Below are 21533 nucleotides of genomic sequence, written 5' to 3'. Positions count from 1 at the left end.
AGAAATATTTAAACTTTTTTTTTTCTGTTACTCTACTAATCCTTATTGGGTTTTTTTTCAGTTGCTAACAAGCGTCGGTCAATACTGAAGCCAATTTTTCTGAACTCTTCAGTCTGCATTACCTACATGCATTTTGGCCAAAGCTCACCTCCAAAATGAACTCAAAACACTTCATACATGTCTCAAAATAAGCTCGTTCAACCATAACACTGGCAATAATTCTCACTCAGAAAGCATACATTGTCACTCAACACACGGACCTAAAAAATACTAACAGGGAGCATTACATAAATTATTAACTTTTATATTTTAGAAGTTAATATGAATTTTCACATCAGTATTTCTTTATAGAATAACACTTATTCACTTTATTGACTAAAGTATATGTAACAAGAATGAATCAGAAATGCAGCAATTTGCTTCAATAGACTTTATTTTTTCTATATCTTTGCATATAGTAATTTACTAGTGGAAAAATAAGTTGAAACAAAACAAATTCCTGAGATTCAATAATTATTACAACAAACATGTATAGTATAATCACACATACTTGTGCAGTCCTGTGAGAGTTCTAGTTCTCCCTCCCTCCTGCATTTGGCCCCAAGTTCTCATCACATCTTATGTCTTCTCTGGCGATGCATCTTGGAAAAATATCTAATGGAATGTCAAATCCAACCCTGGCAGTCTTCAGGAGAAGTGTCTCCACAACCCGCATTTATGGCATTCAGTAAGGACATCTGGTCATAAACCTTCCACCTCCACGCAGAGAGAAACTCTTCTATGGGGTTTAGGAAGGGGGAGTATGGAGGCAGGGATAGTACTGACATCCTGGGATGTGCAGCAAACCAGTCTGTGACTGCAGCAGAGTGGTGGAATGCCACATTATCCCACAGAACAACGAAGGTAGGGGTGTTTCTTTCCCTATCCTCTGCGTGCACAAATCGATTATGAAGGTCATTCAGAAAATAAATGAACCTCTCTGTATTGTAGGGGCCAGTGAGTGGCTTGTGTAACAGCAAACCATCATTGGACAGTGCTGTACACATTGTGATGTTAGCTCCTCTGGCCTGGGACATCTATGGTTGCTCTCTGTCCAATCCCATTTCTTCCCGCTGTGGGTTTTTTTTTTTTTTCCCAGGTTGAATCCAGGTTCATCCACAAAGATGAATATGTGCAGTTTGACTGGCTCCCATCTCCATTACTATCTAAAATACAGTTTTGCAGTACTTTACATAATGCATAGCTGTGTATGTCTGTTCAATAACCAAACAGGGTACGGTACATCTTACCTGGACATATTGATACTGGTGTTCTTTCACATGTTCACCGTTTCTCTTAAAGGGAACAACTGCTTCCTCCTTATTTTATGTTTCTCTAGGACTCTGGCAACTGTCGTTGTGCTGACCGTATTCACATTCCCAACAGTGATATTGTCGTTGTGCTGACCGTATTCACATTCCCAACAGTGATATTGTCGTTGTGCTGACCGTATTCACATTCCCGACAGTGATATTGTCGTTGTGCTGACCGTATTCACATTCCCAACAGTAATATTGTCTGCCAGCACTCAGTCCCGAATTTCCCTCCGTTTTATTGCGTTGTTGCCAATCACCACGTCAACAATGGCAATTTCCTGCGCGTCTGATAATATTTTGCCTCTCCCTCCTGTGGGAGGCAACCTTCGGATCCTACTGAAAAACACAAAACAATCAATATATTTCAAAATGTCAGTACATGTAAAAAATGTGAACATACTGTTTGAACACTGCAGATTTGGTTGGTTGCACCCTTAAACCGGCCTCTCTCAAAGAGAGACCATGGTTTACAACATGGTCAATAATTGTGGCCTCTCTCATTATAGACCACCGCTCTTGGTCTTCCTCTCCTTTGTCCTCCACACATTCTCCCTCTGTTGTTGTTATACAAAATGAACAACAGTGGGCCAAAATTTGAATCCTGCGGAACACCTGAGCACACCTCTATGGACTCAGATTTACAACCATCTGCCATTACACATTGTGTACGATTTGATAGGTAATTAATAAACCAATCTAGAGCATGACAATTAATTCCACAACATTTTAACCTTTGCACTAACACTGCATGGTCCACTGTGTCAAAAGCCTTTGACAAATCAATACAGACAGACATACAATGTAACTTCTTATCAAGAGCCCAGTGGATGTCATTTAAAACCTTCAATGTTGCTGAAACAGTGCTGTGGCCAGACCTAAAACCTGATTGCATTCCATTTAAGATGTTGTTTTCTTGGAAGTAGGTCTTTAGCTGCTTACTAAGGACTCCAGTACCTTTGACAGTACAGACGATGTTGATATGGGTCGATAGTTGTCAAGTAGCGAAGGATCTCCACCTATCAGGAGAGGCCGTACAAAAGCAGATTTCCGTAACTTGGGGATTTCCTTCACATCAAGCGTGAGGTTTAAAATACATGTTAAGTGGGAAGCAATGATGTCAGCAGCTAGGTGTAGGAAGCGGGGGTCTAGTTCATCAGGGCCAGGGGATTCCCCCCCCCCCCCCCCCCCCCCCCCATCAATTTCTTTCATGGCTTTACACACTTCTGAAAAAAGGGAAGGACGAAAAGGAGGAATTAGGAATTTAACCATCTCTCACACAGGCAATAGCACAGTGATCACATCTCATTTGCAAAAATACCAGTAGCATTCAAATGAAGAGTATTGGTTAAGATCAAATCAATCAAAGAGGATTTCAGAGGATACTTTATATTCAACCTTGTTACACACTTGACAATCTGAGTGAGATTTAATAGGTATTGCATTGAATTTATTTTAAATTGTTTGGTAACGAGACTAAAAACAGGACACCTCCGTAGGGTTTCAGCTGAAATTGCAATCAGCCGTCTTTGGAATGTTCCGATATTCTGCTGAGATGTTCCGATATTCTGCTGAGATGTTCCGATATTCTGCTGAGATTTTCTATATGTTTCAGTCTGGTTACTGCAGAAATGCAAGACATTTGCAATCATTCTGTTTTGAATGTGTTTTTAACAGTTTTGGAAACAGTGTTTTAGCATTTGAAAAGGTGCTGCAAATATATAGTTTTGCAGGTGGTGGAGTATGAATGAGAAGAGTTCATGGATTTCAGAGAATGTGGTCATTGAATGCATTTTTGTGTGTGAACGCAATGAAAAAGTATTCAGTTTGGTCCACATACACTGCTGTTTCGCTGACTGTGTGAAGAATTTTGACAATGTGACTTCAGTTTTGACTGAATGTTAACAATTGAAAACAAACTAATGTTAGATTGAGGAAGAGGCGATGTGAGAGGTTTTACTCCGCCCAAAATCTATCCACGAAAATAAGCCCACAAAGTGGGGGGTTTTTGTATGACGGTCAGCTAACTGCTAGTTTTCTACATGGGGCTCATTTGATTGAAAAGAAGTTGCATAATGTTTAGGTTGTTATGAATGACCTGATAGAAGTGGACACATGCCATTTGGCCAATTGTTAAAACAACTACTATATGAGAGTATTTCTGCTTGTCACAGAGAGAGAGGAATCATCATGGATATAAACCATCTTAGTATGAACATTGCCATTGAGGGCTTCCACCATTTTAAAGTAGTCAACTGGTTGGGGATTCCTATGAGTTGGGAGCGATCGGCCAATGAAGAAGAAAATGGGCTCTTGAGTGGAGTGACGCTGCGGTCTAAGGCACTGCATCTCAGTGCTAGAGGCGTCACTACAGACCTTGGTTCGATTCCAGCCTTTATCACAACCGGCGTCGTTAGGGTTTGGCCGGGGTGGGCTGTCATTGTAATTAAGAATTTGTTCTTAAGTGACTTGCCTAGTTAAATAAAACAATTCCGCTCACCACTAAATATGGTGATGAGGCAGTCTAGTGGGAGAAGATGGAGCGAGATGGATGGAACATTTTTATTTCAATAGAGTTTTCTATTCCCAAAACTAGACTCTGTTACAAACAGAGTGGACTACGTTTTGTAGACTTTTAGCCTTTGTCAAAGTTTTTTTTAAATTACATTGTTTTGGAGCGCAAGAGCGAATTGACCTACTGCAAATGCGCTGCTCCATAAAGTAGGCGTTCCATAACGGACAGCCAATAGAATCTCGCAAACTTGTGCTTGGCTCTGCCCACCTCCTTGCTTGTTCTGCCCACTATGATTAATTTGCTCCAATTGGACAACAGCCTGTCCCCCCCCCCCCCCATCTTGGGTTAATTATAAACATCTTTGGCATTAACATGGGCAGGGCCATTTGAAGAGCGTCCACCATTTTAATTTAGTCGACTGGCTGGGACTCCTCCTGGTGACCATGTTGGTGTCATGTCCAACCGGGTTATTAAGAGGGCTCAGCCAATCTTTAAGAAGACAATGTACTTCATTCAGTATGGTCTATACTGTCACAGACGCTACACTCGCACAGATACACAAAGAGGAGTCCTCTATTTATCTCTATGGGTACAGTTCCCGACTATACCACATGTCCAGCCTCCTAGTCCCGAAGAGAGCCTTCTCTTTGGATGGTCCAAGTATCACTCAAGTCGTTTTTTCATGGATCAGGAAACACTGGACACGATGATTCGTAGATACAGCAGCAGCAGCTTGTAATTGTATGCGTGAAATGAAAAGCCTCATCCCACTTGGCTGCTATAACCTAGCTAGTGAAGCGATATTTTCCGATTCAATTTAACAAACAAAAAAACAATATCCATTTAAAAAATATATCTATTTTATTTAAGTAGTTATTTTACTTGTAATTTGTTTATGGTTGCATTGTCGGGAACCTATTATTTGTCAGCCAGTTTTGCCGACGTGTTGTGGATTGATTCCCAGCTCTTTAACTGGGTAGCCGAGTCCAAAACAAGGGACAGCTGTTTATAATCCTAGTGTTTTAATCCCTGTTTTTACTTGTTCAAGAAGATGAAGATAACGGTGGAATTCGAGGAATGTCTCAAAGACTCTCCGAGATTCAGGTAGACCAAATGTCCTTGCTACTTTGTTCCTCCTACATTTATCTGACAAGTTAGTCAAGTTTTAGCGAGCTAATATTACGGAGACGTTAGCTTGCTTCTTGTCAAAAAAAGTATTAGCTTTATTAGCTCAGGGGACTCAGCTCTTGTCCCCGTAGCTAGCTAAATTACCTAACCATTTATCTGTGTATGTGAGACGGAATAACAACAAAATGTCAGTACAACGACTAGATTTATTTTATTTTGAAGAGGAATGGTAAGCTAGCGAAGTGATTGCTATTTTCATTGCCATGGTCAACTCGGTTGCACAGTGCTACCTGCATTGTAACCTCATCACAAGCACTTATTTTCTTTGGTTTGTTTGGTGGATGGGAGGTTGTCATATATTCTTATTACCAACATGAAAAATGAACATCTCCAGAGGTCTCAACTGGCAACCATAAAGTTACAAGTTTATTGTTGCTCATGATCCTACAGTAGTAACAAACATTGCAGCTTGGTTCTAGGTTTTCAACAGTGCTGTCATTGACCTCCATTTACATTGTCTTCAAGAATAGTAGGCAGTTAGTAGCTCCTAATATAATGTCCTGTGCTTGCTTTGGAACTGTAGAAGATGCCTCTGCCTATCAAAGGTTTTCCACCTTGTGTGGTTAAATGTTTTTGCTTTTTTTGTTATCAAATTGTTATTTCATCCTATTCAGTAAAACGTGGGCTTCCCGAGCTTTGAGAAAGAGCCTCCACTTCCTCTCGGACTGCCCCCTTCTCCCTCCCGCTGCGCTGAACAACATCCTCTCTCACAAAATGACAAGCAGATGTTAGAAAGTTGTTGGCAGGAAACGTGGAAAGAGGTTTTAAAAAAATATATAAAAAATGTTTTTGTTGAATGAAAACATTTCCTCAAGGATCAGCTTGGGGGATGAACAAAAAAGCCTTACAATCAGCTGAGCTTGAAACGATGACTGGTACTCTGGTTGGCACTGGTTGTGGCACCTGCGCTTTCGTTTTGGCTCCTTCACAAGACTCAAAATGCCTGCAATATTATAATATACGCCATTGAGCAGATGCATTTAGCCAGAGCACCTTAGGCATGCGTAATTTTTTTTGTTTTTTAAATTATTTTTTAATTTTTACATATGGGTGGTCCTGGGAATTGAACCCACTATTTTGGGATTGCAAGTGTCATGTTCCACCAACTGAGCCACAGAGGACGTTGTCATATCACACAGCCTAGTTTCCCTATCTGAATAATGTTAGAGGTGCTGCTCTGCTCTAGTGGACTGTCTGTGCCACTATTTAATTACATTTTTTGTATTTGTTATCATATAAGGCAAATGTGCCCAGGTCTCTACTGACCCCTGCACTGTGACAGGTAGACCTATGGACAGAGCCCAGGTTTCTACTGACCCCTGAACTGTGACAGGTAGACCTATGGACAGAGCCCAGGTTTCTACTGACCCCTGAACTGTGACAGGTAGACCTATGGACAGAGCCCAGGTTTCTACTGACCCCTGCACTGTGACAGGTAGACCTATGGACAGAGCCCAGGTTTCTACTGCACCGTGCACCGTGCCCCCCTGCACCGTGGGGGTCGTCGCTTCCAGTCACATGACCCTAAGCACCGCTGGGGTTCATTGTGGGTTAGAATTTGCCAAAGATCCTTAAACAACATACATTCTTTCCACTTTGACCACCATTGCTTCACTCTGTTTTCCATCATGTTTGATTTGGCAGAGAAGAGGACAAAGAGAGAGCGGGCGAGTAATGGATGAAAACGGGGATGCAGACCAGCAAAGAACTGTCTTTTGACATCTGTTTCCATTTGTGTGTGTGCACTTTCAACTCTGTGTCCAATGAATGTTTTCTTTTATTCCCAAGTGGGTAGGCTACACCCCACATTACCACCTCTAAGGTCTCATTTTTAGATGTAGCCGAAGTTATCATGTTGCCCTGAAACCTGTTTTCAACAACTTCTCCGGGACTCGGATGCCAAAAGGCTGCTGATTCTGTATACCTTATTTGCGATATGTTATGAGATTGCTGAAATAAATACTCTAGCTCACGTATCTACAGTCAAAGTTTTCAGTGACAGACAGGCCGAGACTATATGTCAGCTTTTGATGAACTTTGAACCAAATTTTAGGCTTTAATGCGCTTGTCAAACTCATTCCACGAATGCTTCGCTTCACCCTTGTACTTGGTTAATTAAGCTCACTAATTGGTAAGGAACTCTCCTCACCTGGCTGGCTAGGGCTTATTTGAAAAGAAAAGCCAAAAACCTGCAGACACTCAGCCTGTCGTGGAATATATATATTTTTGTGACAGTTTGGTTTTGCGCACTGTTGTTCGACACATTCATTTCAGCCTACAGTATTTTCAGCATTTTGAGGAAGTTTGCTGTTTAATTTTGCAATTCTGGATTGTCCTTATGTTCTCTTTCCTCCTCACCCTGTGACATTCTTTGTAATTGAGAGTGATGCAGAAACCGAGCTTGGCTGAGGGCCGTTTACATGATGTCATAGGCCGCTCGATAGTGGTAGCAATTTGACCTGCCTCATTGACAAACCCACAGCTGACACCTCATCACTGACATTGATAATGCAGAGCAGAGGACGGCACCAGGATAAATTCACCACAGTTCAAGAACGTTGATGGTGGGCCAGCCAGTCCCTGGTCTAACTTTAGTTAGCCTTTGAGTTTGTTCCTCACAGATGTCAAGTGGTGGTTGTACACTAACATCTTTGCTACCCTTCAGGTGAGCTCATTTGCACGCCCGATGTAGCCTCAGCCTAATCTACGATTCCCTCTGGAATTTACGGGACACCATTAGCAATGAACACACAGAACCTGTTTGCTTAACCGACTACTGAGCAGCTGGAACACTACTGGGTACAGGAGCTAATTAAATATTGATCACTGTCTTTTTAAAATAGGTATGATCAAGGTTGAGGTTTGTGGTTATGACTGATTTTTGGGTACACCTTTAGACCTGGCCTACAGTTGAGCAGAGCACTTGAGATGATGTCTGTCAGCTGATTTACACTGCAATAGAGTAGTGGTATGGGGATCGTCAGCCGATTTACACTGCAACAGAGTAGTGGTATGGGGATCGTCAGCCGATTTACACTGCAACAGAGTAGTGGAATGGAGATCGTCAGAGTTCTGGATGGAGTCAGAGGACTTGTGAAACACTAGGTAACACACTGATTGTGGTTCTCCCTTGGACTGGCTCCCTAGTTACTGTAACTGAATGACACACCCAAACACACACATGCTTACTCATTGAGTCACTTAGCCTACACCATATGGGGCCATACTGTACTTTGCCTAAGATCCTTCATTTGAATATTAGCACCAAGGATTTGATCTTGTTTGTTATTCCTTAGAGTTTGTGTGTAATGGTGGGTTCTTAACCCAGCGGACCCCCCCCCTTCCAACATCCCCGTTCTCTAACAATTACAGGATATATGCCACAGCACAGGGGCTCGACCCCGGTCTTTAATTTTTCCATCTAGAGTCACAGAGAAGTATGAAGTAGAAGTATCAATCGTTGGGACTGTCATCCTGTCCCTCTCAAACCACACTTCCTGCTTGTCTCGTAGGAACCTATATGATATCGACGTCCTCAAAAGTTGTCAGGAAGAGGCTGTGAGACACTGCTTTTGATTTGGGAGGTGTTACGGGGATTACAATTCCTGGAACTTTCAATAAATTCCCTTGTTTTCCAGAAATCCTGGTTGGAGGATTCTAGATTTTCTGCTTATTCTCTCCTGATTCTAGGGTACACCAGGGAATTTATAGAGAGTTCCCAGAAATTTGCAACCCAATAGTGTGACTAACCTGTTTTAAATACCTCACTCCCGCTCTTAAGCCTACCACACAAACCCCTCTTGGCTCACAGCCAGCAAACCTCCTCTAAGTAGCCAGAGGTTTACACAGGCAACGCTCAATGAGTCATTGGGAGGGAGTTCATTTACGTCTGTTTTTAGAATCAATACAGGTCAAAACCAGTGCTCCAGAACCTCTATTATGGCCATTTGATTGTCTTTGTGGTGTGGGCATGGGTGAGAAGGTTGGCTGAATGTAGGCTAAACAGACTCCCCACTACTCTCTGTCTTGACAAGCCTGTCCACACCCTCCCACTTGTAGCTCTGCATTGTGAAATGGTATAGCCGATTGTGTGTGTCAGCCTGGGCGACTTTGAGTGGTTTGGCCTAAAAAGGGGTGCTATATTTATATGAGAGACTTGGTACAGATGAAGTTGGACTTACATATATTCCTTGCTGTCCCCAGTCCACCTGGCCATGCTGCTGCTCCAGTTTCAACTGACCTGAGCCCTAGGACCATGCCCCAGGACTACCTGACATGATGACTCCTTGCTGTCCCCAGTCCACCTGGCCATGCTGCTGCTCCAGTTTCAACTTCCACCTGACTGTGCTGCTGCTCTAGTTTCAACTGTTCTGCCTTATTATTATTCCACCATGCTGGTCATTTATGAACATTTGAACATCTTGGCCATGTTCTGTTATAATCTCCACCCGGCACAGCCAGAAGAGGACTGGCCACCCCACATAGCCTGGTTCCTCTCTAGGTTTCTTCCTAGGTATTGGCCTTTCTAGGGAGTTTTTCCTAGCCACCGTGCTTCTACACCTGCATTGCTTGCTGTTTGGGGTTTTTAGGCTGGGTTTCTGTACAGCACTTTGAGATATCAGCTGATGTACGAAGGGCTATATAAATAAATTTGATTTGATTTGACATATGTGCCCTGTTGATGTCAAAGCTCCCCCAAACATCGATCTAGGATCAGCTTTCTCTCCCCTGATAAACTGAATCTAAACTACAGCAGCCAAACCCAAAACATTCTTGGACCAGTGCCTTGAGTCTACGTCTACCTCGTGGCCTAGACGGCTTCCTCTCTGTCGTTGCTGTGGTTTCCCCAGACCTGACTGAAATGAGTCTTCATGGACCTGTTTCAGCCTCCGTCATGCCACACACCAGTCTGAATCTCACTCGCACCCGAACTGCACGAAACACAGTTCCTCTGTCAATTTTTGAATTTTCATACCGCAATAAAGGGCTATTAACAATTGTTCTGTTGTCTGGCTTTTTCTGAGAGGGAAATCTGTATTCACATACTTTCACACGGACTCAAATGAAGAGGTTACTGAGTGTGCAGGTCTTGCCGGTCAGACGTGGATTGTGAAATGGAAGTAGACCAGATGACTCCCTGCCTGCCTTTTTGGCAGCTAGCCGTCTTTATTATTAGATGGAGAGACGCAGATACCTGCATTTTGGCCAGGATCCCTGTGAGAGGAAGACGGGACACCTCTATCTCCTCCATAATGTTGCTTTTATCACAGCTCAGTGTGAGTTCTGGTGCTGCTCGGATGGAAGCTGGATTACATTTTTTTTTTTTAAGCCATTATGAAAGGATGTGGTAATAACCAATGTATTATAACAATTTAAGATGTGTTGGCGCAAGATACAATCATTCTGCTACTGTAGGAGCCTTTTATGAATGAACAATATTCTTCAAGTGAGCGTCCAATTTCTTTGTTCTGCATCGACGCCAGTTTTCTTTGACGTGCATCCTATTTAAACTCTAGTGCTGCAGACCGGAGTACTGTGTCTGGAACTTTACCAATGCGTTTTAATGTTGGGAAATGCTGTCAAAGTATTCATACCCCTTGATTTTTTTTTTTCTCCACAATTTATTCTAAAAAGGATTAAATAGTTTCTATTATAGTGTCTGCAGATGTATTACAAATAAGAAACTGAATTCACATTTACGTAAGTATTCAGACCCTTTGTTGAAGCAGCGGTGACGGCCTCAAGTCGTCTTGGGTTTGACGCTACAAGCTTGGCACACCTGTATTTGTGGAGTTTCTCCCACTCTTCTCTGCAGATCCTCTCAAGCTCTGTCATGTTGGATTGGGAGCGTCACTGCTCAGCTATTTTCGTGTCTCCCCTGAGATGTTAGATTGGGTTTAAGTCTGGGCTCTGTCTGGGCCACTAAAGGACATGAAAATAAGAATTTGTTCTTAACTGACTTGCCTTGTTAAATAAAGGTCAAATAAATACATTCAGAGACTTCTCCTGAAGCCACTCCTGCGTTGTCTTGGCTGTGTGCTTAGTATTGTTGTCCTGTTGGAAGGTGAACCTTTGCTCCAGTCGGTGTTCCTGAGCACTCTGGAGCAGGTTGTCATCAAGGATCTCTCTGAACTTTGCTCCGTTAATCTTCGCCTTGATGCTGACTAGTATGCCAGTCCCTGCTGCTGAAAAACATCCCCACAGCATGATGCTGCCACCACCATGTTTCACCGTAAAGATGGTGCCAGGTTTCCTCCAGACGTGATGCTTGAAATTCAGGCCAAAGTGTTCTATCTTGGTTTCAACAGACACAAGAATCTTGTTTCTCATGGTCTGAGAGTCCTTTAGTTGCCTTTTGACAGCCTGGAGTTTGCCATGTGTCTTTTACTGAGGAGTGGCGTCTGACCACTCTACCATAAAGGCCTGATTTTGTGGAGTGCTGCAGAGATTTGTATTTACTGTGGATCCCCATTAGTTCTTGTAAAGGCAGCAGCTACTCATTCTGGGGTCCAGCAATATATTCACAACACACTGTTCCCTCAGGCCCCTACTCTACTACCACATATCTACAACACAACATCCATGTGTGTGTAGTGCATATTTTATTGTGTTTGTATGCATATCTCCCTTCTGTTCCATAAGGTGTATTTTTGTTATTATTATTATTTCTGATTCTACTGCTTGCATCTGTGGAATAGGGTTCCATAGTCATGGGTATATGTAGTACTGTGCGCCTCCCATAGTCTGTTCTGGACTTGGACTGTGAAGAGAGCTCTTGTGGGGTGTGCATGGGGTGTCCGAGCTGTGTGCCAGTAGTTCAAACAGACAGCTCGGTGCATTCAACATCTCAAGACCCCTCATAAATACAGGTGGGGATGAAGTCAATCTCAGGCTGTAGGACCTGACTTGTTGATCGTGTTCAGAATGCAGAGCAATGCTTTATTATGGAAAGACTTCTCCCCATCTTAGCTACTGTTGTATCAATATGTTTTGACCATGACAATCCAGGGTTACTCCAAGCAGTCTAGTCTCCTCATCTTGCTCAATTTCCACATTTTCTTTTCTTTTTACTATTTTCTATGTTGTAGAATAATAGTGAAGACAAACTAAGAAATAAGACCTATGGAATCATGTAGCAACCCAAAAAAGTTTTTCAACGAATCACAATATATTTTAGATTATTCAAATTAGCCACCCTTTGCCTTGATGACAGCTTTGCACACTCTTGGCATTCTCTCAACCCCAGTTTCATGAAGTAGTCACATGGAATGCATTTCAATTAACTGGTGTGCCTTGTTAAAAGTTAATTTCTGGAATTTCATTCCTTCTTAATGCATTTAAGCCAACCAGTTGTGTTGTGACACGGTAGGGGTGGTATACAGAAGATGGTCCATAATATTTTCCTGAGAACAGCTCAACTCAGCAAAGAGAAACAACAGTCCATCATTACTTTAAGACATGAATTTCAGTCGATGCAGAAAGTGTCAAGAACTTTGAAAGTTTCTTCAAGTGCATTTGCAAAAACCATCAGTAACCTCTATTACAGAGGAGAAGTTCATTAGAGTTAACTGCACCTCAGATTGCAGCCTAAATAAATGCTTCACAGAGTTCAAGTAACAGACACATCTCAACATCAGCTGTTCAGAGGAGACTGTGTGAATCAGGCCTTCATGGTCGAATTGCTGCAAAGAAATGACTACCAAAGGACACCAATAAGAAGAGACTTGCTTGGGCCAAGAAACATGAGCAATGGCCATTAGACCGGTGGAAATCTGTCCTTTGGTCTGATGAGTCCAAATTTGAGATTTTTGGTTCCAACTGCTGTGTCTTTGTGAGACGCAGAGTAGGTGAACGGATGATCTCCGCTTGTGGTTCCCACCGTGAAGCATGGAGGAGGTGGTGTGATGGTGTGGGGGTGTTTTGCTGGTGACACTGTCAGTGATTTATTTAGAATTAAAGGCACACTTAACCAGCATGGCTGCATCAGATGACCTGGCAGCAACATTAGTGGTAGCGCCAGCAACATTAGTGGTAGCGCCAGCAACGTTAGTGGTAGCGCCAGCAACGTTAGTGGTAGTGGTAGCAGCAGCAGCATTAGTGGTAGCGGCAGCAACGTTAGTGGTAGCGGCAGCAACGGTAGCGGTAGCGGCAGCAACGGTAGCGGCAGCAGCGGTAGCGGCAGCAACGGTAGCGGCAGCAGCGGTAGCGGCAGCAGCGGTAGCGGCAGCAGCGGTAGCGGCAGCAACGGTAGCGGCAGCAACGGTAGCGGCAGCAACGGTAGCGGTAGCGGCAGCAACGGTAGCGGTCAACCCTCGCAAGGCTGCAGGCCCAGACGGCATCCCCAGCCGCGCCCTCAGAACATGCGCAGACCAGCTGGCTGGTGTGTTTACGGACATATTCAATCAATCCCTATCCCAGTCTGTTGTTCCCACATGCTTCAAGAGGGCCACCATTGTTCCTGTTCCCAAGAAAGCTAAGGTAACTGAGCTAAACGACTACCGCCCCGTAGCACTCACTTCTGTCATCATGAAGTGCTTTGAGAGACTAGTCAAGGACCATATCACCTCTACCCTACCTGACACCCTAGACCCACTCCAATTTGCTTACCGCCCAAATAGGTCCACAGACGATGCAATCTCAACCACACTGCACACTGCCCTAACCCATCTGGACAAGAGGAATACCTATGTGAGAATGCTGTTCATCGACTACAGCTCGGCATTTAACACCATAGTGCCCTCCAAGCTTGTCATCAAGCTCGAGACCCTGGGTCTCGACCCCGCCCTGTGCAACTGGGTACTGGACTTCCTGACGGGCCGCCCCCAAGTGGTGAGGGTAGGCAACAACATCTCCACCCCGCTGATCCTCAACACTGGGGCCCCACAAGGGTGCGTTCTGAGCCCTCTCCTGTACTCCCTGTTCACCCACGACTGCGTGGCCACGCACGCCTCCAACTCAATCATCAAGTTTCAACAGTGGTAGGCTTGATTACCAACAACGACGAGACGGCCTACAGGGAGGAGGTGAGGGCCCTCGGAGTGTGGTGTCAGGAAAATAACCTCACACTCAACGTCAACAAAACTAAGGAGATGATTGTGGACTTCAGGAAACAGCAGAGGGAACACCCCCCTATCCACATCGATGGAACAGTAGTGGAGAGGGTAGTAAGTTTTAAGTTCCTCGGCGTACACATCACAGACAAACTGAATTGGTCCACCCACACAGACAGCATCGTGAAGAAGGCGCAGATCTTCAACCTCAGGAGGCTGAAGAAATTCGGCTTGTCACCAAAAGCACTCACAAACTTCTACAGATGCACAATCGAGAGCATCCTGTCGGGCTGTATCACCGCCTGGTACGGCAACTGCTCCGCCCACAACCGTAAGGCTCTCCAGAGGGTAGTGAGGCCTGCACAACGCATCACCGGGGGCAAACTACCTGCCCTCCAGGACACCTACACCACCCGATGTCACAGGAAGGCCATAAAGATCATCAAGGACAACAACCACCCGAGCCACTGCCTGTTCACCCCGCTATCATCCAGAAGGCGAGGTCAGTACAGGTGCATCAAAGCTGGGACCGAGAGACTGAAAAAGAGCTTCTATCTCAAGGCCATCAGACTGTTAAACAGCCACCACTAACATTGAGTGGCAGCTGCCAACACACTGACTCAACTTCAGCCACTTTAATAATGGGAATTGATGGGAAATGATGTAAAATATATCACTAGCCACTTTAAACAATGCTACCTAATATAATGTTTACATACCCTACATTATTCATCTCATATGTATACGTATATACTGTACTCTATATCATCTACTGCATCTTTATGTAATACATGTATCACTAGCCACTAACTATGCCACTTTGTTTACATACTCATCTCATATGTATATACTGCACTCAATACCATCTACTGTATCTTGCCTATGCCGCTCTGTACCATCACTCATTCATATATCTTATGTACATATTCTTTATCCCCTTACACTTGTGTCTATAAGGTAGTAGTTTTGGAATTGTTAGCTAGATTACTTGTTGGTTATTACTGCATTGTCGGAACTAGAAGCACAAGCATTTCGCTACACTCACACTAACATCTGCTAACCATGTGTATGTGACAAATAGTGGTAGCGGCGATATTGGCAGCCACATTAGCGGTAGCATTTGTGGTATTTAGCAGTACTGATAGCTGGGCCTGTGTTATTTATAGCTTTTGATGTGTCTGTGAATTCCTGGTCTAAAGCGCTGCCTTTGTCTCGGAACTTCCCTCATTAGTGTGACTCTTGCTCTCTGCTCATTATACAGACATACAATGGACTCGCTCCCAGGCTGTGACTGAGGCTACGTTCTAGATTTTGTTAGCCGGAATCACTCCTCAGCACTTTCACCAGTTCTCCCCCGAGGCACAGTTTCATATTAAAAGAAAACATTCATTTTCTCTTGGCTATAGAGAGCAGGAAAGTGGGCCAATTCATTTAGATTTGGGTTTGATAGGAGTTATTGGGATTTTTCAAAGGAATTAGCCCTAGTGCTACGTTATTCCCAGGGGGATTTGAAGTTGGGCCTAACCTTTTTTAAGTCTGTCCTTAAAGTTGAATCAGGTTGGATATTGTTAGTTGAGTTAGTGTTGTCATCGCAATGTTACATTTGTGATTTATACCCTAGTCATCGTCCATTGATATTTTCCAGGAGGCATAGTGATCCAGTTTAACCTTTTTATTATGAATGATAAATCAATGAAATGGCATTTGTCTGTGGCCACCCAGACACAGCCATTTTGATTTAACAGTGCTCTGTTATTGTGGAGAGCACAGGGATCATTTTAAGCGGTTGAATCCATTTTGTTTATTTCATTTAGTCCCAATCTATTTTTTATTTTTTTAACTGAAGGGGGGGGGGGGGGGGGATTATCCAATGCAAAGTAAGTGGTATTTTGTGCAGTTGGGGTGGAATCAACTGCTTCAGCAGCTGGAGTGTGCAGTCTACCATTATTGTCTTTGACGTGTCTATATTGCACATTGCAAGTAGTAATCAGTGGCAGCTCATATCAACCTAGAACTGCCCAGCGGAATTGTGAAACAAAGGAATGTGGCCTATTGTATGACTTGGCTTCTTGTCTGAAATATACTGGGTGGCTCGAGTCATAGCTCTTTTGGCTTCAGCCAGCTCCTGATTTAACAGTTCTCATTTGGATTGCTGTCAGACTGTGAGGATGCGTGGTGTCTGTAAATAGGCTTTTACTACTTCCTATTGTTTGTTAGTTCGGTGTAGGTGTGTTGATAAGTTGTTCAGCTCCATGTTATGCCAGTAGCCAAACAACCATTTCTTTGACTCCATTCTGACAACTTAGTATCAAGGGAAAGCGTCTGTCTGCACATCTCCCATACACACAGACAAGGACAGGCGGACGGAGTAGTCTTTAAGGGCTGAATTGGGATGATCTTTCGAAAAACATCTTCTCACTGCTCTGGGAGTCGACGGCAACATGTTTTAATTTTGTTATTCACACTCCGCTGCCAGATGCTGTGGCGGGACGTGGCAGTCATAGAAACAGCTGTAGGGGTTTTGGATGGGCTCTTCCGCCTGGTCCCCCCCCCCCCCCCCCCCCCTGCTACACTGTCTTCATTTGATTACGCCGGATGCACCATTCAACCCCAATGACGTCGCATCAAACCCAAAGGGGATCATTCCAACTTTCCCAATCGCCACTACCACGCGCTTATTCAGACTCGCTGATCCCTACCGTGATCCCTACCGCTATCCCGATGAGGAACGACGCTAGGGATGTTTGGAGGAAACGAGATAAGCTTTCACTGCAGTATGTGTTTGCAGTACGGAGGAATATCCCAGACTAACTGTGCACTCATTCATTTACAGTGTATTCAGAAAGTATTCAGACCCCTTGACATTGTCCACATTTTGTTACATTACAGCGTCATTCTGAAATATATTTTGTTTTCATCAATCTACACACAATACCCCGTAATATCAGTGAAAACAGGTTTTTAGACATGCATACACACTTTTAGAAATGTGTAAACATTTATGTATGCATTGCATATGCAGGTACGTCAATTAATTTTCATACATTTGCTAAAAATGTCAAATCCCAGTTTTGCTTGGTCATTATGGGGTATTGTTTGTAGATTGAGGGGGGAAAAACAATTTTAATCAATTTTAGAATAAGGCTCTATTGTTACAAAATGTGGAAGAAGTCGAGGGGTCTGAATACCTTATGAACGCACTGTACTTTATGAATGCTCTGTATTTGGCACTGTTTGTGCCAAATTGAAATAGGATGCGCCTACATAATTGATATTTAGGCGTGAGGGGGATCAATACAGTTTAATATCGGGATATGATTATTGAGCTAGTTTGCTGTACCTGCACCAAAACGCCGGTATTTGTTCTTTCATAACAAAGCCCATTTGTTATCAACCCTTCTATTTCCATGACTGAGCAACTCGTTTTCTTATGTTCTCTTCCCTCTGCAGCGATATATGGTGAGCAATATGTTTTGGAACATCGAATTGCAATAAAATCACTATAGAATCGCAATACCTATCCTATTGGCACCTAAGTATCGTGATCGTATCGTAGGTCCCTGGAAATTCCCAGCCCTAATATTTAGCTGGATTGCAGAATGTCTGGGTTACGTATTTTATTGATTTTATTTGTCATGTGCGCTGATTACCTTACAGTGAAATGCTAACTTACAGGCTCTAACCAATAGTGCAAAAAAGGTATTAGGTGAACAATCGGTAAGTAAAGAATGTTGAGAAGTCTTTTTGTCCTAGACTTGGCACTATGGTACCGCTTGCCATGCGGTAGTAGAGAGAACAGTCTCTGACTGGGGTCTTTGATAATGTTTAGGGCCTCCCTCTGACACTGCCTGGTGTAGAGGTCCTGGATGGCAGGAAGCTTAGCCCCAGTGATGTACTGGGCCGTCAGCACTACCCTCTAGTGCCTTGCGGTCGGAGGCCGAGCAATTGCCGTACCAGGCAGTGATGCAACCATTCAGGATGCTCTCGATGTTGCAGCTGTAGAACCTTTTGAGGATCTCAGGACCCATGCCAAATATTTTTAGTTTCCTGAGGGGGTATAGGCTTTAAAGCGAGCATAGACGTGATTTAGCTCGTCTGGTAGGCTCGTTTCACTGGGCAGCTCGCGGCTGTGCTTCCCTTTGTAGTCTGTAATAGTTTGCAAGCCCTGCCACATAAGACGAGCGTCGTAGCCGGTGTTGTATGATTCAATCTTAGCCCTGTATTGACGCTTTGCCTGTTTGATGGTTCGTCGCAGGGCATAGCAGGATTTCTTGTAAGCTTCCGGGTTGGAGTCCCGCATCTTGAAAGCGGCAGCTCTACCCTTTAGCTCAGTGCGAATGTTGCCTGTAATCCATGGCTTCTGGTTGGGGTATGTACATACAGTCACTGTGGGACGACATCCTCGATGCACTTGATAAAGCCAGTGACTGATGTGGTGTACTCCTCAATGCCATCGGAAGAATCCCGTAACATGTTCCAGTCTGTGCTAGCAAAACAGTCAACATATGACAACAATCTTATTTAACAGCCCTGGTTTTAGAAATCAGCCATATATAAATAAGACGGATCCTGCTTGTGATTCAGTGAGCACCAAGCTTCACGTAACCACATGGAACCACACGGATAAACGATTTCACAAATTCTTCTGTTTTTTCATCTTTGCTGTAATAAAGGTTTGACTTTTTTTTTTTTTCGTCTTTAGAACATCCTCTCTGGTATTACTTATATCATTTTAATGTTTACACTGTTCTAAATTCTCAAAAAATAATAACTTATTTTCCTTGATCTCCTTATTGTTATTACCATTGTTATTGTAATCATCATTATAATAAGTAATATCATCATTACTAGGCTATGTATAGTAGTCTTGTACAACCACTATTGAGCTGTATGCCTAAGACTGCATCCTGTTTAGTCTTCATACCGTAGCTAAATTATACAGTGCCTTGCGAAAGTATTCGGCCCCCTTGAACTTTGCGACCTTTTGCCACATTTCAGGCTTCAAACATAAAGATATAAAACAGTTTTTTTTGTGAAGAATCAACAACAAGTGGGACACAATCATGAAGTGGAACGACATTTATTGGATATTTCAAACTTTTTTAACAAATCAAAAACTGAAAAATTGGGTGTGCAAAATTATTCAGCCCCTTTACTTTCAGTGCAGCAAACTCTCTCCAGAAGTTCAGTGAGGATCTCTGAATGATCCAATGTTGACCTAAATGACTAATGATGATAAATACAATCCACCTGTGTGTAATCAAGTCTCCGTATAAATGCACCTGCACTGTGATAGTCTCAGAAGTCCGTTAAAAGCGCAGAGAGCATCATGAAGAACAAGGAACACACCAGGCAGGTCCGAGATACTGTTGTGAAGAAGTTTAAAGCCGGATTTGGATACAAAAATATTTCCCAAGCTTTAAACATTCCAAGGAGCACTGTGCAAGCGATAATATTGAAATGGAAGGAGTATCAGACCACTGCAAATCTACCAAGACCTGGCCGTCCCTCTAAACTTTCAGCTCATACAAGGAGAAGACTGATCAGAGATGCAGCCAAGAGGCCCATGATCACTCTGGATGAACTGCAGAGATCTACAGCTGAGGTGGGAGACTCTGTCCATAGGACAACAATCAGTCGTATATTTCACAAATCTGGCCTTTATGGAAGAGTGGCAAGAAGAAAGCCATTTCTTAAAGATATCCATAAAAAGTGTAGTTTAAAGTTTGCCACAAGCCACCTGGGAGACACACCAAACATGTGGAAGAAGGTGCTCTGGTCAGATGAAACCAAAATTGAACTTTTTGGCAACAATGCAAAACGTTATGTTTGGCGTAAAAGCAACACAGCTCATCACCCTGACCACACCATCCCCACTGTCAAACATGGTGGTGGCAGCATCATGGTTTGGGCCTGCTTTTCTTCAGCAGGGACAGGGAAGATGGTTAAAATTGATGGGAAGATGGATGGAGGCAAAATACAGGACCATTCTGGAAGAAAACCTGATGGAGTCTGCAAAAGACCTGAGACTGGGACGGAGATTTGTCTTCCAACAAGACAATGATCCAAAACATAAAGCAAAATCTACAATGGAATGGTTCAAAAATAAACATATCCAGGTGTTAGAATGGCCAAGTCAAAGTCCAGACCTGAATCCAATCGAGAATCTGTGGAAAGAACTGAAAACTGCTGTTCACAAATGCTCTCCATCCAACCTCACTGAGCTCGAGCTGTTTTGCAAGGAGGAATGGGAAAAAATGTCAGTCTCTCGATGTGCAAACCTGATAGAGACATACCCCAAGCGACTTACAGCTGTAATCGCAGCAAAAGGTGGCGCTACAAAGTATTAACTTAAGGGGGCTGAATAATTTTGCACGCCCAATTTTTCAGTTTTTGATTTGTTAAAAAAGTTTGAAATATCAAATAAATGTCGTTCCACTTCATGATTGTGTCCCACTTGTTGTTGTTTCTTCACAAAAAAATACAGTTTTATATCTTTATGTTTGAAGTCTGAAATGTGGCAAAAGGTCGCAAAGTTCAAGGGGGCCGAATACTTTCGCAAGGCACTGTATCTGTGTGTTTCAATGCTTTATTATAGGTTACTGAATCATCTATTCGTTCGTCATCACATGGCATGCAAGCCATTCATGATTTGTAATGCAATCAAGCATTTTAGTTATAAAATAAAACATCAAAGCAACCATTGAATATTTAGCGTAAAACAATACAAATTTATTCCAACCAACTCTCTGGTACGCTTATAATTATTATAATTTTTTTTACATTGTTCCAAATGGTCAGAGTAATTATATTGTAATCTAACAGCACACAACACTTGCTCCTTAACTTACTTTTCTTTATCTCCAGTATTTTCCACAACTAGTCAAATTTATTCCACACATCTGACTTTCCCTTTACCTCCTGAGCAACCAAACATTCCCCCGTTTTTTTGAATGTATTTGTCACGTCGTCTGCATCCGTTACGGTACGCTGCCAAAGGGCAGGCCCTGCTGGTCACGTCAATGTGTCACGCAAATAGAGCAAATGTTGAGGGAATGTATTTCCTAAACAAATGAGGGATTTCGGTTATAGAACCTTTCAGTCAGAAATGCCTGTAATTATGTTGGAGCGTCATTAACACGGACAGCGTGATTAGCACTGTTGCTGCAGCAGGGAGGCGAGAGCGACAACGAATGCTAGTCGCACATGCTATAATTTTTTTGAACACAGTGTAGCAAGTCTGATCCCGTTTGCACAATCAAATCAATTGCAGTCGGACACCATCTAGTCATTTGTGTGTGTATTTTTTTTAAACAGTGCGCTTAACATCTGACAAGCTCAGTGCATGTAGTTGATTAAAACACACAGGATGTGTCTATGGGAAAATCAATTGGTCGAAAGAACAGACGACTCTCGGTAGATTAAGAT

At 43.1% G+C, this 21533-nt stretch overlaps 1 protein-coding gene across 13 annotated transcripts in view; it reads left to right on the top strand.

Moving 5' to 3' along the window:
• The first annotated feature begins 4390 nt into the window (after positions 1 to 4390).
• The window catches only part of LOC109876210 (arf-GAP with coiled-coil, ANK repeat and PH domain-containing protein 2), a 70116-nt gene continuing 52973 nt past the window's right edge, over positions 4391 to 21533 (top strand). For 7 of the 13 annotated variants that reach the window (XM_031822381.1, XM_031822380.1, XM_031822384.1 and 4 more), the window contains exon 1: positions 4620 to 4971. In XM_031822381.1, coding sequence (XP_031678241.1) covers positions 4919 to 4971 — 53 coding nt within the window. In that variant the 5' untranslated portion in view covers positions 4620 to 4918. Of the gene's footprint in view, positions 4972 to 21533 lie in introns of all 13 variants that reach the window. The other 6 variants (XM_031822378.1, XM_031822377.1, XM_031822388.1 and 3 more) reach the window with 6 other exon arrangements.

Source organism: Oncorhynchus kisutch, linkage group LG4 (assembly GCF_002021735.2).
Source record: "Oncorhynchus kisutch isolate 150728-3 linkage group LG4, Okis_V2, whole genome shotgun sequence".
Taxonomy (NCBI): domain Eukaryota; kingdom Metazoa; phylum Chordata; class Actinopteri; order Salmoniformes; family Salmonidae; genus Oncorhynchus; species Oncorhynchus kisutch.
This window is presented reverse-complemented; position numbering and strand designations above follow the sequence as displayed.